Below are 15,800 nucleotides of genomic sequence, written 5' to 3'. Positions count from 1 at the left end.
GAAAAAATTCCAGAAAGAATTAAGCATGATTTAATTGGCAATAATAAATGAATGCGTTATCTTTGTTGTTGCGAAGCTAAGTTTCTGTAGATTGGCAATAAATCCACTAGTCTCCTGTTTCAAATGTAAACATCAATGGCCGCCATTAAAAAAAGGCTTAGCGGCACTTAGACAACTTTAAAATTGTTGATAATTCTAAAAATATTGCATACAGATTTACTAAAGGCATAAAAACCTTAACCGAAAGATAAAAACAACATAATTCAATCATTTTTAAAGCAAAAAAAAAATGTGCAATTTAAAAATATATAAGAGTAAAGAAACTGAGATCACTGAGCCGGGTAACAGAGTGGATATATATATAAATATATTTATATACGTTTGGTGCGGCCGATTGCAACGAGGTGCACATCTACATGTTATAGCAGTCCTATATACAAAATTTCAACGTTCTGAGGCTACTCGTTTTTGAGTTATGCGAGATACGTACGTACATACGCAGACGCCACGAACAATTCTCTTCAGAATTAATTTTAAAGCAGTTTTATATTTTTTTTGAAGGAAAAGAGTATTTTATTCTGTCCATACGTACAGATATCACGCAAAAACATCGTTAAATTGCATTCGATAGCGGTCAAAATGGATGTATAAATATATTTGAAATATGCTGCCTGAAACTTTTCGCGATTAAAATACTTCCTTTTTACTTCGTACAAGGAAGTAAAAATGCAGAAAAGATAAATCTAAAATTTCTGATTTTTATTTGTTTTTCATATAATGTTTACTTGTTTACATGGATCTGCTTAAACACATAATATTTAGTCTGTGAAATAGCTCTTTGACAGTGAAAATTACCTTTTTCCTTTTCTTAATTTCCACCTCGTTCCGACACGACAATTAGCCAGAAATTAATTAATTTCCATTCACTAGTTGCTTTTCACTCAAAATTTGTATTAGCGGAAATGCTTAATTCAGAATTCTCTGGTACTCAACTTTGGTTCTAAATCCCATCTCTTCTCGGAACTACAGTGTCTCACAAAAGTGATGGGACACTTGTGCTTTGCAAAAGGAAACTGTAGTAAAATAAATTTAGAAAACATGTAAAAATTTTTTGTGGCTGTGTTTCATACTTTAATTTACTAACAATTATTACATAACATACATTTTCTTAAAATATTAATTTAATAAAAATATAATTGTTTAAAACGGAGCAAAAAATGACTCACATAAGTGATGGGACACTTACTTTTCCATCAAATATTTATCCAAAAATTTTACTTTTTAAAAGGTTTTCATATTTTGTTGGATTTCCTTTTACTTTTAAAACATGATTTAATATTCTTGGAATGGATTCGACTAATTTTTTTTTTGTGATTTCTGGAGTGATTTTACCCCATTCTTCTTGAAGCACCTATTTTAATTGTTGTTTTGAAGAAATGGTGTGTTTGCGAATTCTTGATTCCAATTCTTGCCAAATATTCTCTATGGGATTTAAGTCTGGAGATTGTGGTGGTGTTTTTATTATTTCAGGATAGTTATACAGCAGCCAGAGTCTAACGTTCAAAGCAATGTGCTTGGGGTCATTGCCCTGGTAGAATTTAAAATCGTTATGAAGGTTCAATTTTCGTGCTGAAGATTTCAAATTTTGATTTAAAATGTCAATATACTTGTACCAATTTATTATACTGTCAATAAAAACAAGATTACCAACTCCAGCGGACGACATACACCCCCATATCATAACTCCTCCTCCCCCCTGTTTTACTGTTGGCACCAAGTTCTGTTTACGAAATTCTTCCCTGGGTTTTCTCCACACCAAGATTCTACCGTCAGAACCAAATATATTAAATTTACTCTCATCAGCAAATATAACTTCATTGCAGTAATCAGAATTCTTATTGATGTTGGATTTTGCGAAAGCCAGTCTGAGTTTTCTATTCTTTTCACTTACGAAGAATTTTTTCCCGGCTGCTCTACCGTGATATCCAGCAGATCGAATTACTCTTCTAATAGTCTCAGGATTACCAATTACTCCATATAATGCTTGTAAATCAGCAGCAACTTTAGGAGCACTCATTCTTGGATTTTGTTTTAATATTTCGAACGATAATTCGCTTTATTCCATTGGATAGCTTTGATGGTCGGCCAGGTCTTCTTTTATCCTGAATCATATGATTCTTTTTATATCGTTTAATGATCTTGAAAACTGTTGAATGACTCAAGTTAACTGTTTCAGCAGTTTTTCTTATAGATTTTCCACGTTAAATATGCAAAGCTTAGCTTGCCATGTATTTAGATGCCTCAGTAATTTGAATGCTTAATATGTTTTATTTTTATGTACTCGTATATTTTGTTTGTACCCGTTCCTGCGTGCTCTGTCAATAAATGCTTTTAGAGCTAGCCGGCGTTAGTTTTTATTGAGGAACGGCTACATCACATAGTAACAGTTGATGAGACTTTAATATATTCTTATCTGATCGAATTAGAAAAATATCCATTTACTGTGGGAAAAGAGAAGAAAAATGTGCAATATGTTGGTTAAGAGAAAACAAGGAAAGTTTTTCTAAAGGTTTTATGGCTATTACTGGATTCTCTTACAATGGAAAATTTAAAGTAAGGAAAGTATTAAAAAAAAGTCGAAATGAATTTGGATTACTATCAGAAATATGTTTCAACACCTTTTTTTTTTTAAAGAAGAAATTCCCTCTCTTTATCCAAAGAATCTTCAGTGCGTTAAGTTCCATCAGGATAAGGCTCCAAGCCCTACCTCTAAGTCTAGTGCTTTATTTTTTGAAAAATTGAGAAATGAAACCGAAATTGAAGCTATTTCCTTTAAGTGCATCCAAGTCCTATGAATTACTATGTGTATCTCCTATGAATTACTGTGCATTAAGACTTTTAAAGCAGGCTCTTGTATGGGACATCCCAAAACATTGGGTGGACTCTGGAAGATTGTGAAGGAGGAGTGGACTAAAATCAACTTTGATATTTTAAGAAAAGAACTTTTATCTTGGAAATCAAGATGTGATATGATAGATCAACAAAAGGGCTAAGGTTTGTTTATATACAAATATTTGAAAAACTGTTACAAAAATGTGTGAACACCTTCTGTATTTCCTTGAATAAAAACACTGAGATTTAACTTAAAACTATGATAATGACTGATGCTACTAAACTCAAATAAATTAAAAAGCAAGAAAACTTAACTAACTCACAAACGTTTAAAACTCACAAGCGTTCGCAAAGATTTCGATCAGATGTAGGAAATCTACAAAATAAGAATTATTGCAATGGTTACTAACGTGTTTCATCTATTGTCTTTAAAATATCGTTTCCTTGTGAAAAGAAATTTAAACCAAACTTTTTATTTGAATTTGTACAACTAATGTATGTTGTGAAAGACTAATTGAAATAAATCAGCAGATAATGAAGATTTTAGTGAAACTCCAAACTCTAACCACTAAACTTTCAAATAATTATATCTGATGACGACGATATGAGTAAGCAAAAGTAGCCGTTTGCAAGAGAAACCTTGCAGTTGTTCATGAAAACCGTATTTATATTTTACATACCCCTGGCTGAGAATAATTCAAGAATTTTTCTTGAATCGGAAAAAGGTTGATTGTGTATTCAACAGAAGTGGGTGATCGGTCTTTCTAAAGATCAAATGCGAAGAGACGCACATTAAAATAAAACTTAAAATTAGTAAAGATACAACCTTATATTTAGTATAGATTTAAACAAACAAACAAAAAAGTTGGTTTCGAGGGCAAACAAGTCCCTCTTCGGCAGGAGCAAAGAAATTTGAAGGACTGGAAAGCAGCAGGCGTAATGGCCCTATTTATACCCTACTACAGTAAAGCAAACGAGAATGTAGTGCAATCTAATTTTGTCGACAGATGGCGCTACCTTCCACTTTGCTTTATTGCAGTAGGATATAAATAGGAGCATTGTGCCCGCTGCTTTACAGTCTTATAAATTTCTTTGCTTCTGATGATACAGAAATCTGTTTGTCTTCGAAATCGACTGAGTTTTTTATGTTTAAGTCTACGTAAAATACAAGTTTTTTTTTTTTTTTTTTTACTAATACTTTTTAAGTTTTAATTTCCTTAAGATTTCTAAAATTCTAAATTACCTACATCTAATACATGTAAAAGGTTTTTTGCAAGTCTTTTAACCAATACCAGCCCTTTATAGTTCTGTTATTTGGTGACGAGTTTCCCACTATAGGTTGGACGTGACTGTTTGCGGCAAGATTGGTGTGTTCACAAGATCATTGCAGCTCCACAAATGCTCTCCATACATTCTTCTGTTCTAAGAGAGTGGACATGGGGTGCTGTCCGCTAGACCAAAGTGGTGTAAGTGGGGTTGGAGATAATCGTGCCCCGTGCGTAGTCTGAATTCTGCCATTGGGACTGGTCTGGACAGTCTTTAGAATGAGACCCTCTGAAAACAAGCTTTCCCATTTCTTTTCTCGACACGTTTCTTCACGTGAGGTCTTGATTTTGCTTCTGATTGAGGCTTCAATGATGTGTTAGGGAGGTTAACGCATCCGGTTGGCAGAGGGTTGTTTTCTTCTTAGCTGACTCATCAGCTAATTCATTACCGTGGATACCAGTATGACTTGGAACCAATTGTAGGTCGACGATCTAATCATCACTGATAAATTTGGGAAGGATTTATCAATGATGATTAGATTCCGTTGTGGAGCCTACTGCAGACGGTGGGTGTGTTTCTTGCAAGATTGGGTGGTGGCTTTTTGCGAATCAATGAGGAATACATTTAAAATGTATTTTCATATATAAGCATTTTTAATGGCAATATACTACTCAAATGTATTACCGTATTTGCCAGCGTATAAGACGCCCTTTTTTTCTTTGAAAATAGGTCTGAAAAAATGGGTGCGTCTTATAGGCCGATACTGCCTCTTATGTGTCGATACGTCGTTTGTGAATAGGTCAAAGTTTCATGGGATGCTGTGAAAACAGAGACAGTGGTTAAATCATTTAAGAAGCGTGGCATTAGTAATGTACTGGATCGTACAGAAGACAACTTGCTGAATGAGGACTCAGATGTTGAGGCTTCAAGTGATTCTTCATTTAGCTCTGCAGATGAGTGTCTGGGTTTTGACGAAGGAGATTAAAAGGTGTTCTTTCCCAGATAGATTAGGTATTTGTAGAAAGTTTTACTTTGTATGTGTATTATTTTATATATAAAATACTGTAAATTCATTATAATGATCAGTAATACAGTTCCTTCAAAAATGGGTACAAAAAAAGAGGGTGCGTCTTATACACCGGCAAAATACGGTGTTTAATTTTTGAGTGAAGAGTAAATTTTACAGTATGTATTTTATTGTCTAATTCCTGATTACTGAATACAAGTACTTTTTTTTTTTCAGTCCTTCTAGAGAGCACGACCAATTACTTCATATATCAGATACAGAGAAACAACGACGAGAATTTCTAATTTTTGAATTGTGTTTTAGATTCGAATTGCAGCATCGATCAAATTTTCCAGCTTATTTAAAGAGCCTAGAATATTGCTGGAGATCTATTCCCGACCCCTTCGTAACCTACGAGGAGATGAAAAGCTGGTACATAATGCTGAGACCCTGGGTCCGATATCATCTTATGGAAAAAGCATGCGATGGATACAGAAAATGGTGTAACTCTCGGATGTCAAGCGGTGATATCCTTCAGCCAAGGAAACTAGCTCATTATTCTCGATGGGTTATCAGGAATGCACTGGATCTTAATTCCCAGTTGCCACATGGAATTCCTCTTCTGAACTTACCGGCACGTCTACAGTCATATCTAAGATTAGAGTTTTAATTATTGCAGTTGAAGTGCTTGTTCATTGAGCAAAACAAAATCCTAGGAAATAAAGTTACTTCTTTTATTAGATCTGAATTACTGTAACAGATATTTGTTTTCAATACATAATCTAATCTGGATGTTGATTTCTTGAAACATGTTATCTATACATAAGACTGCTATTTATATAAGAATCGAAATAAAGTTCCTCCTGATATCTTTTAATGGAATTTAAATTGAACGTTTAATATTCATCTCTTGAACAATTTTCTTATATTAAAGTTTTGATGCCAGAATAGAAACTTTTAGAAATTATCGCAATATTTAAAGTACATTTTAAAGACTGAAATCTATAAGGTTTCTTTTTTGCTTTTATAAGAAGCATAGTAGCGTAGAAAAGTTAATTTCTTGTGATGTTATTAGTAAGATTGATGTCAAAATGAAACGTTGTGATTAATGGCAATAGTACCAATTCGGTTTCTAAATACATTATATATTGTTTGCACTTTTTTTAAATTTTAATTTTTTTTAATTAATTAAATAGTCAATTTCATGATTTCTACATCTTTGATGATTTCTGTATGTATTTAAGTGAATGCGAAAGCACTTATATTAAGGTTTTCTTTCCAGTGCAAATAAGACTATATTATCTTTCCAGTGCAAATAAGACGGATAAGAGTACCACTGTAAAATCAATACAAGGACTTTTAAGGAAGTTTTTAAGTACGTGAAACGATTAACGTAATTCTTTAGTGAATGTTAGTTATTAGAATAAACTTGGGTAAATAAGAAAAAAAAAAGTACCAATCGAAAAATGATTATCAAATAAAAAATCGCGAAAAATAATTATCAAACGAGAAAATCAAGCCAAAATCCTTTTTAACTGATCATCGGAAAAAATAAAAACAAATTGTTTCCATTATCAAAGAATGTACGTATTTTATTTGCCTTTATTTACAGACTCAGTTTATATCTTTTGAATTTATTAGCTGTGTGTAAATTTTAAAAATGTAAATTTTTATTATTAGTTCAAAGGGGCTTTGTCCTTGAAGGACTATTGTTTTCGTTTTGCGATTTTGCGTTGGCTCACTATGAATGTCCGTTTCACTTTTTAAACTGTTGCCACCAAATATTAGAGTCCTGCATTATATTTGAAGAAATTAAATAATGAAAAATCTGCATAAATGTATGTATATTTCTCGCATTGTGATAAAACAACGATACCTAGAGCCATCCAGTTTTGCATGATTTAATCCTACTGCGAATATGGGCATTTGAAAGCCCAAATTTGAAATTTGGAATTTGTTTTGTTATCGATTTCATATTTTGTAAAACTTTAACGAATTTTTGATTAACAAACTCAAAGATTTCAAAGCGAGCAATGGCAACGTTGTACTGAAAAAAACATTTTTATTTCCGCGCGAGACTCCTTATCGGAAACTGAGTTTTAAATTGAGTATATCTTTTATATGCTCATTTTAAAACTATTTTGCGATATTGCTCTTGAACTGAATTTTATGGTTTAAGTGCGAAGAACGTGATATTTAATAAATAAAGACAAAATGTTTAAAAAAACTCCCCTTTGGACGTAACTTAAAATCCAAAACATTTCAGTTTTTTTTTTTTTTTTTTTTTTTTTTTTTAATTATAATGATAACATAGCTTTTAGTCTCGTTTCCGGAGAATACACCGCGAATGTTCCGCACGCAGGCAGCAAAATTTAGAAGTGCAAATTTGGTCGGTATCCTATAAAGTGTAAGATACTCGTACAAGAACAAATATATTATCCAATAATTTTTTGTCTAAAATGCGGTAACAAAAACCTTTTTTTTTTCCCCCCAAAGGCCAAAAAAAATTATTAAGTTAAATACCGCATATTACGGTGCATAGTACCCACCTATAATTTCAAAATACTTTTCATAGTTTTTAGGCATATTCCCCGTATAACGCGCACTTACTTCTTTACGCAGAAACTTGAAAGATACATGTGCAATGCTGTTATCTATTGAAGACATTCATTGGAAAATTTTTCGCAGAACTCCGTTCAAAGGTATACTAAATTGGCATAGCGATAAGGGGAACAATATGCACCTGGGTGGGAATGCTTGAAAGAGTTTATAATTTTGAAAAGAGAGTGCGTTGTATTCAATGCAAGTGTGCACAAGAATGTTATTCTAGGCCTTTAGAAAAAAAGGGGGACGTTATGTGAGGAAAGAATGTACTTCGGACCCGAATGAATTCGCGGAATAAGCAGTTAGACGTTTTCTCTTTCTGTCGTCATTTGAAGATATGATTTTGGAGTGAACATCGAAGAGAAGGAAGGAAAAGGAGGCGAAGCCAGTCTAGAAGTAGTGTGTGAGTTTGATAATAAAAGCATGGAAGGAAAGTAAACCCGACCTAATTCAAAAGTAATTAAAAAAATATTATGTCTAACAATCTAGATAGAACGGAAAATGGTTTTTTATGGATTAGTGATGGTGAGGATGAATCAGAATTCCATAATATGTCTGAAGATATAACGCGAAGGTTCATTACTTCCTTATAATGTAACTTAAAATTTCATAAATAGAAAAAAAAAAAAAAAAATAACTTTGGTGCTAGTAAAAGAACTTAAATATATTTTCTTACATTTTCTAGAACAAAATATGAATTCTAAACAGAAAGAAAGGAAGGAAGATTACTGGAATTTAAAATTTCTTTTTAAATTATATTTAGCATTAAACCATTGATACGAGAGCTATGCAGGGAGATTAATTATCTAACCAAACTTTGAAAGCAAGAATATTTGTATAGTAAATAATGTTTGGGGAAACAATTATTCATACCCTAAGCTAGCTTACTTCTTTTCGTATTTACGGAAACATATGCCATAGGGCAAAAATCTTTTATGGATCATGTTATCAGAAAATCTAATGAATTACAGATAGTCTTGACATCCTGTCTCATCCTTTTTTTGCAGCTGTTGGTCACGTGTTCCCCTCGAGATATTATTGATTATCCCTAATCATTGTTAACGAGCCCCATCGCTAAGGTTTTGAAAACACTTGTCTTACGGGGAATAGGAGAAAAAATATTCAGCCTCTTTTGTCTCGTACGCGAGTTCGCTTTCATGCGGCATAGTTTCATTTTTGCATAGCTTCAAGATCCGCCAGCTTCATCATATGTATGAGTACGTTTCTATACAAGCAAGAAAAAGGGTGTCAGCTTCTATTTTATATCTAAATTTAGAGTTTAATGTAAATCTAATTAAAGGAGGATAATGAAGTCTTCAGGACCCTATGCAGCGGTTTGCAAAACAGAAAAATTGCAATATCTCCAATCTCTTTCTTGTTCCTCGAGCGAAAATTTCTTAAGCGTAAATGTACTCTAGACCAAAAGAATGCACAGCAATTGTAATGGGCGTCTGCTCATATGAAAATGCCAGCAGCCAAGTTGTCGGACGCTCATGACTGACAAGTTAAAAAAGTACTGTTTCAGTAGATAAAATTCAGTGGGATATTTTTATAAACATTTACATATACTTGTTATATAAACCGTCTCTGTCAACTGCTAATGCCATTCACCTTTCATTTTTCTTACGAATCGTACAGTGCCTTATGGTACTATATAATGGTATTGTGATAATATACTTATGACTGATTAGTAATGTATAAGTTAGTATACGAAACGTATATAATGCGAAAATTTATTGTGGCCCCTCCCAACCAAATGTGTGTGTTGCGAAGCCCCTAAACTGCGCTGCTTAAAAATTATGTTAATATTATTTTCTTTATTATTCCTATTAAAAATCTTCCCGTGCAAATGTATTGTTTTTCTACCGTTGAAAAATTGTTTGGCACCCAAAACCGTTTCCTTGTTGCTGTGTTACTTCATAGAAATAGCAAGCCTTGCTCTCTGCAAAGGTCTATTTCAAACATTGGAAAGTCCTTATGAGGCTTTTATTTTCATAACCGTTGGCCGTTTACATTTCACATTTTCGTCATTTTTATGAAGGCCGCATGCAATACTTAAATTGATATTTAATAAATCATAATGTATTAACACCCGTTTTCTAATTTGTAATTTCCTTGGTTAGATCGAAGAAAAGTTCTTGAAACAATCCATCTATGTGTTTAAAAAAATAAGGCAAAATAATTTGTGCATTTGTTCTAATACACGCACACAAATCAAAGTAATTTCATGTTTAGTTTTATTTTTAACTTCAAAAAGTGGTATGAGAGGTGATTAAATTCAGTAAATGTCTTTGCGTTCCTTTATTTATTCTATTAGCCTCAGGCTTTGGTTACATAATCTTTTAAATTATATCAAAATTATAAAGTTCTGTAATTATTCACTCATTTATGCTCACCTTTGATTTAAGAAATCGAACATGAAGACCTGGTTACAGTCTAGACCTACAAAGCATAGAGGTCTATGACTCTATGTTTTAAGGGGCCTCAAACTCATGCTGTAATTCTTCATGACATTTCTCCGCAAAGAATAAAGAAAGGGGCACTGAGGACCCCTCAAAGAATATTCTAACCAAGGCACTGGGCAGTTTATCGCGTCTTGTCAAAAAATAAACTATTCTCAGGAATTCTGGGTAACTCTCAGTTGTCTTTTGTAGTACGCCTGCTGTAGTCACAAATGCACTTATAAGGTACATTAATGCATCTCGAAAAATTTTCTCATATTCATCGTCGCATTTACGACGCCAGAAATCAACAATTAAGCTAAACAATTGTGATTTACATTAATAAGCTTGTTTTATATTGACTTAGAAGCCGCTCAGACGGTATAGTGTTTAGGAGAACTACTGCGGTATCGAAAGGCTCGGGTTCGAATCCGGCAGAAGGTATGGTTCTAACTAAAGAAATGTACAAATTTGTAGGGATTACAAATTCTTTGGCTTCACAGTATTAGTTGTTAGATTCACTGCTTTGCTTCTCCATCGTTCGCTTTCTATCTTGCTTGGCTCTTTGTGGCTTTGTGATGCAAAGTCAGCCCCCCCCTCTTCTCACCTTTGACTTTTCTGCCACTTGCTCAGACTACTCTACGTCATCGGCCTTTTGGCAATTGTTACTGAGCCGGATACATCGCGCTTAGCGCGATATCCGGGCGTTACCTGCACCAACCAATATCAGGAGAACGTGCATACAATAAACATATCTTAATTGTATACGACCATTGAACCAAAAAATGTTAATGGTTCCGTGATTTCCTTCAGATTCTTTGTTTCAGATACGAGAGATAGCTCTATTGAGAGCTCATTCTATAATTATGGAAACTGTGAAATTTTGTTATTCAGGGAAATAGAAAGTAGTGAATCATATGAAATTCGGACTATACAATTGGTGCGTCTTATAGAAAATGAAATTTTCACCCTTATCAGTTTGTTTTGTTTGATTATAAATGCTCTGCATGAGATCTTTTTCGAATAAGAGTTTTCCAACAGACATAGGATATTCTTTATAAGCGTTATTAAATCTTTGTTTTGTAACCAGGAATAAAATTTCTCTGAAATCCGCATCATGCCAGCCGAAAATTAGATTACATTTTTACATAGAAGTTAAGTAAAATGTAAGCTTTTTACATCAGGGATAAACTAATTATTCACTCTTATAAATGGGTAACTCGACGGAAGAATCGAAATAGTGATATTTATGCTAAGTAATTTGCTGTGTTAATTTATTAAGTATTACCGTGCAAATTTATTAAGTATTGTCGTGTAAATTTATTACAGTGAAACTGGGAAAAAGAAAACAACCGACATATTTAATAGCTGTGCGTAAATAATAATTGTAATTAAGACTGAACATGATTTTTTTTTTAAAATTAGATTTATTATTCACTTTTTAAATATGTGTGACAACGCTAATAATGCCTTTTATTTGTCTTTCAGTTTTTACATGTTTTTGGAAAATAATCCATTTTTTCTCACTAAAATATTGATATAAAGCCGGTATCACTTCTGTAATGCGTCGAAAATAACATTTTCCAGAATTTTAATTTTAGCGATATCTAATTGGTTGACTTATGTATGAGTAAACCATATCTCTGGAGAATTCGTATAAGGGACAAAACTTCAAACGAAATATTTTCAGTTCAATTTCAAACAGTCCCAAGTAATTAGTCGGGACACCGGTTCCAGCGAAACGTGTTTCGGCTACAAACTCTGCAATGGTAGGAGAAGCCCGTTTCTTCGAAAACGTTTCCAAGCCTCACGCGTCGTTAGATATAATAATCCATAACGAACCACCGGTTATAGCGAACCAGCCTCCCCAGGTATGATAGCAGGTTTTTTAGATTGAAACATATATATAAAAGTGGAAACAAGCATCGATATTGCAGGTTTAGCAATTGCAATAGAAGTGTTCTCATAAGTACAGCTGAAAAAGTCATTGATGAACAAGAGGTAAATCAAAAATTACAGAAAGTAGAGAAACACAAAATTAGCAGTTGTTTTAAAAGATATCGGGTAAATTAACAGCTAATCTCGAGATAAAAAGATCTTTACCCATCCATTAGATAAAGGTTTAGATTTAACTTGTGCAACTTTGAATCAACAAAGATCAAGAGAATCACACGTATTCAATTTACTTTAAGTACTGTCTTTCGAAACAAAAAAATTCGTGCGAATTTTTCTAATTTTTAGCGGTTCTCAACCTTTTGAATAACGCCTACCATCTAAACAAAAATTGAAAACCTTTAGTACTACCACCACTAGAAAGTACTACTACCACCAACACTCTTCAACAAAGCTCAGATCGCATAAATTTGCGAGTGTTAGAGAAAAAACTCAATCAGGATGTTGGAGTTTTAATTTTTGAATTTAAGTTTTAAAAATACTTTGCTTCTTTGCGTTCCACCTATTTATCTCTTGCGTACCACCAGTGGTACGCTTACCACCGGTTGAGAACCCCTGCTATAGACGAAGAGAACAGCACTGCATGGAAGACGCTAGTCATTTTACGGCCTGATACCATCTATGCTGGTAACAAATTCTGCTGGTCGGTATCTCTCTAAATTCTAAAAATTTTGTCATCCCTAAATTTTGCTGTTCGGTGCCCTTCTAAATTCTAGAACTATTGCCGCCCAATGCATCCCCACCGGTTGCATTTACTCTGGCGTCGGCCTTGCAGCATCGATATAGCCAAATTTTTCTGTTCCCAAGACTCAAGAAGAAACTATGAGTTTTCACCTATTTTAATACTCAGCCGTTGGTTGCCACGCTACTATAGCGGTTTGTTAGTTAAATGAAACGAACAAGAAATGCAAGCATTTAATTTTAATCTGCTGCGCACTTAATTTTAGTGAAATTAAAGGAGGTTTTATTAAAAAATTACGGATTTTTAAATGATGACTTCTGACCGCCATTTTTATTAGCCACATCAGTTAATTACAATTTTATTTTACTTACGAAAAAAATTAGATGAGGTGGGATGAAGATAATTTGGGATTGAACAAATCCCTACTTATCTTCTTAAGAAAGACCGGGGAACTTTAACATACATACCTTTTATGCATTCAGATAACTTTGTTTCTGATATAAATACATGTCTTAAGCTTTAACAACATTTATTCATGTTATAAAAAAAGCTTATGTTTATTACTGGTAAATTATTGAGAAATTCCTACTTATTAGCTAAGTAAATAAATCCTGATACATTAGCATGATTTTTTTTTTTTTTTTTTTTTTTGTATGTTTACCTGTTATCTTGTCTTACTATCGTTAGCGTAATTATTTATTTATTCATTTGCCAATTATTTCCTCAAGAACCTTAGACTGACAAAGATTTAATATAAAAATCAGAGTATAGTTTTATATAAAACCACTGGCTTTTTAGCCTTCCCTTCTAATTCTATATTTTTCCTGATTATGATTTTTTTTCTACGTAGTTTTATGTACTTATGTGTTTTTGTTTATTACCAATATATATCTTGATAAAAGGAAAATCTTGTACAAAATAGATTTCGCCCGAGGGAAAAAAAAAAAAAAAAAAAGGTTTGTTCAAGATCATCTGATGCCATAAGCTCATGCCACAATCGGTATCCCAGATTTCACCCTTCTTAAATTCTTTTTACCTAACAAAAGAGGAAAAAGAGGTGACGGTTCATAATTTTTGTAACAAAAAAAGGGGGGAGGGAATTAAAGTCTTGTAGAATCTCACTGTTTTTGGTAACATACACGAAGTTATGTCTGTAAATAGAACTAATCGACTTATCGCTATGTCTAGTTAAGTTAACAAAACGTAAGAATGGTGTAAAAGACCATTTTATTAAGAACTCAAATACCTGAATAGAAGGCATTCCTGGTGTATACAAAACCAGCCAACATTTATAGCATAAACTCAAAAGTAAGGAATTCATTTTTAAACTAAATCTAAGTTTTTAATTAGCCCAAAGGCTATGCAGAAATATTTACCGTGCACGTTGACTCAAACCTACACCGGGATGACAGCCCTATTTGAAAGTTTAAAGCAACGCTGTAGACAGGAATGCTGTCGAGAATTCCAACAAGCAACATGACCTTCAGCAGGCGGAACAGGCTCTGGCTAAAGCAATCTCAAACCCTTTCTTAAATACACACGAGTTAAATAAAATTTGTGTTCTGGCAGGAAAACGGAAGTGGCAATATAGATTTTGAACATAAAAATAACTCGTTAATTAAAAAAAAAAAAATACCTTACAATCTGTTATGCGCTTTAGCAAGTTATGCACATAACGCATTATGAACCTGTTTGTTAACAATCAATCCAGCCTTTCATCAAAGCCAGCATTATTCAAAAATGTGGGAGCTCGGCATTATTTGCCCTTTTAACGTTATTTTAGAAATTATAAAGCTAAAGCCCAAATTTTTAAAACTTAAAAAAAAAAAAAAAAAAAAAAAAAAAAAAAAAAAAAAATATTAGGCTTAAGAGTTCTACTTAAGTAACACATAACCTTTTATAGCTGAGACCCGAGGTGATTGAATTTTATCAGATAATACAAAGAAAACTTCTTAATTATTGATGACGGTATATGTGAAAGAATGTTCTTTGTAATGAAGAATGTGTTTTGCATTTACACAGGATTTATTATTATTATTAATACTGCGCGTGTGTACATAAACTGGTTTTAATATAGTAAGTGCAACATTTGAAGAATCAGATTCTGTCTTTAAGTGAATGAATTATTCTACTTTTTGTACTATTTTGTTACACATTTCTGGCATGTTGCTAAGAAAACGATCTAGAATGCTCCAGACAGCAGCAAATTACAAAAAACTAACAAAGGAGAATTTATGACTTCAGGTCAATTCATCCAATAGTGGCCGAGTGACACTATCAGCGGCAGAGGGGTTAAGACTGCTGAATACTGATAGTTCGACCTGCTTTGGGATTCGAACCGAGGCGAACGGGCAGGCTGCACGGTTGGCTTTCCTGTTTTTTCCCATATGTAACGTAAACACAAGCCAGTTTCCCTCAGAATGTCCTTTATGAAGGCATAGCTCCTCTTAGGCAGATAGCCCTCGTAGCTTTGCCATATTCAAATAACCTAACCTAACCGTCTGATAGAAAACAAAGGATGCTTTTTTTGTTTCGCTTTCCTACTAAAGGAAGTAGCCACTGAAATTTATACCCGTTTCTTAGAGCTTCCTAAACGGAAGAAGTGAGAAACAAAGTTTTCCAATAACAAAAGAAACTGCTTCTGTGGCTGCTTTTTTAATGCAACGAATCGGCTTTCTTAATACCACGAAATCGGCATTGCCGTCTTTAGAAAACTTAGATATAAGTAACTTAAGTATACACAGTAACTTAACTAAATTATAACTTAAGTATACGTAGTAAGAAACATACATATATTTGCAAGCATATAAAACATCCCTTTTTTGCCCATGATGGAATGTAGTGATAAATGCATCGTGTTATTACTACTTTTAAGCATTTACAAATTGCTACATATTTAATAATAAAATAAATAAATAATAAATAAATATAATAAATAATAAATAAACAAAGATAA

At 33.1% G+C, this 15,800-nt stretch overlaps 1 protein-coding gene across 4 annotated transcripts in view; it reads left to right on the top strand.

Annotated features, from left to right (window-relative positions):
* The window catches only part of LOC146998828 (uncharacterized), a 168,552-nt gene extending 162,640 nt beyond the window's left edge, over window positions 1-5,912 (top strand). For 2 of the 4 annotated variants that reach the window (XM_085811711.1, XM_085811710.1), the window contains one exon: window positions 5,402-5,912. In XM_085811711.1, coding sequence (XP_085667837.1) covers window positions 5,402-5,834 — 433 coding nt within the window. In that variant the 3' untranslated portion in view covers window positions 5,835-5,912. The remainder of the gene's footprint in view (window positions 1-5,401) is intronic. The other 2 variants (XR_015039748.1, XR_015039747.1) reach the window with 2 other exon arrangements.
* The last annotated feature ends 9,888 nt before the right edge of the window (window positions 5,913-15,800 follow it).

The sequence above is a fragment of the Stegodyphus dumicola genome, chromosome 2 (genome assembly GCF_044657685.1).
Source record: "Stegodyphus dumicola isolate Sdum_Otavi_A_Nest chromosome 2, ASM4465768v1".
In the NCBI taxonomy this organism is placed as follows: Eukaryota; Metazoa; Arthropoda; class Arachnida; order Araneae; family Eresidae; genus Stegodyphus; species Stegodyphus dumicola.
The sequence above is the reverse complement of the archived record's forward strand: the minus strand, read 5'-3'. Positions and strand labels throughout refer to the sequence as shown.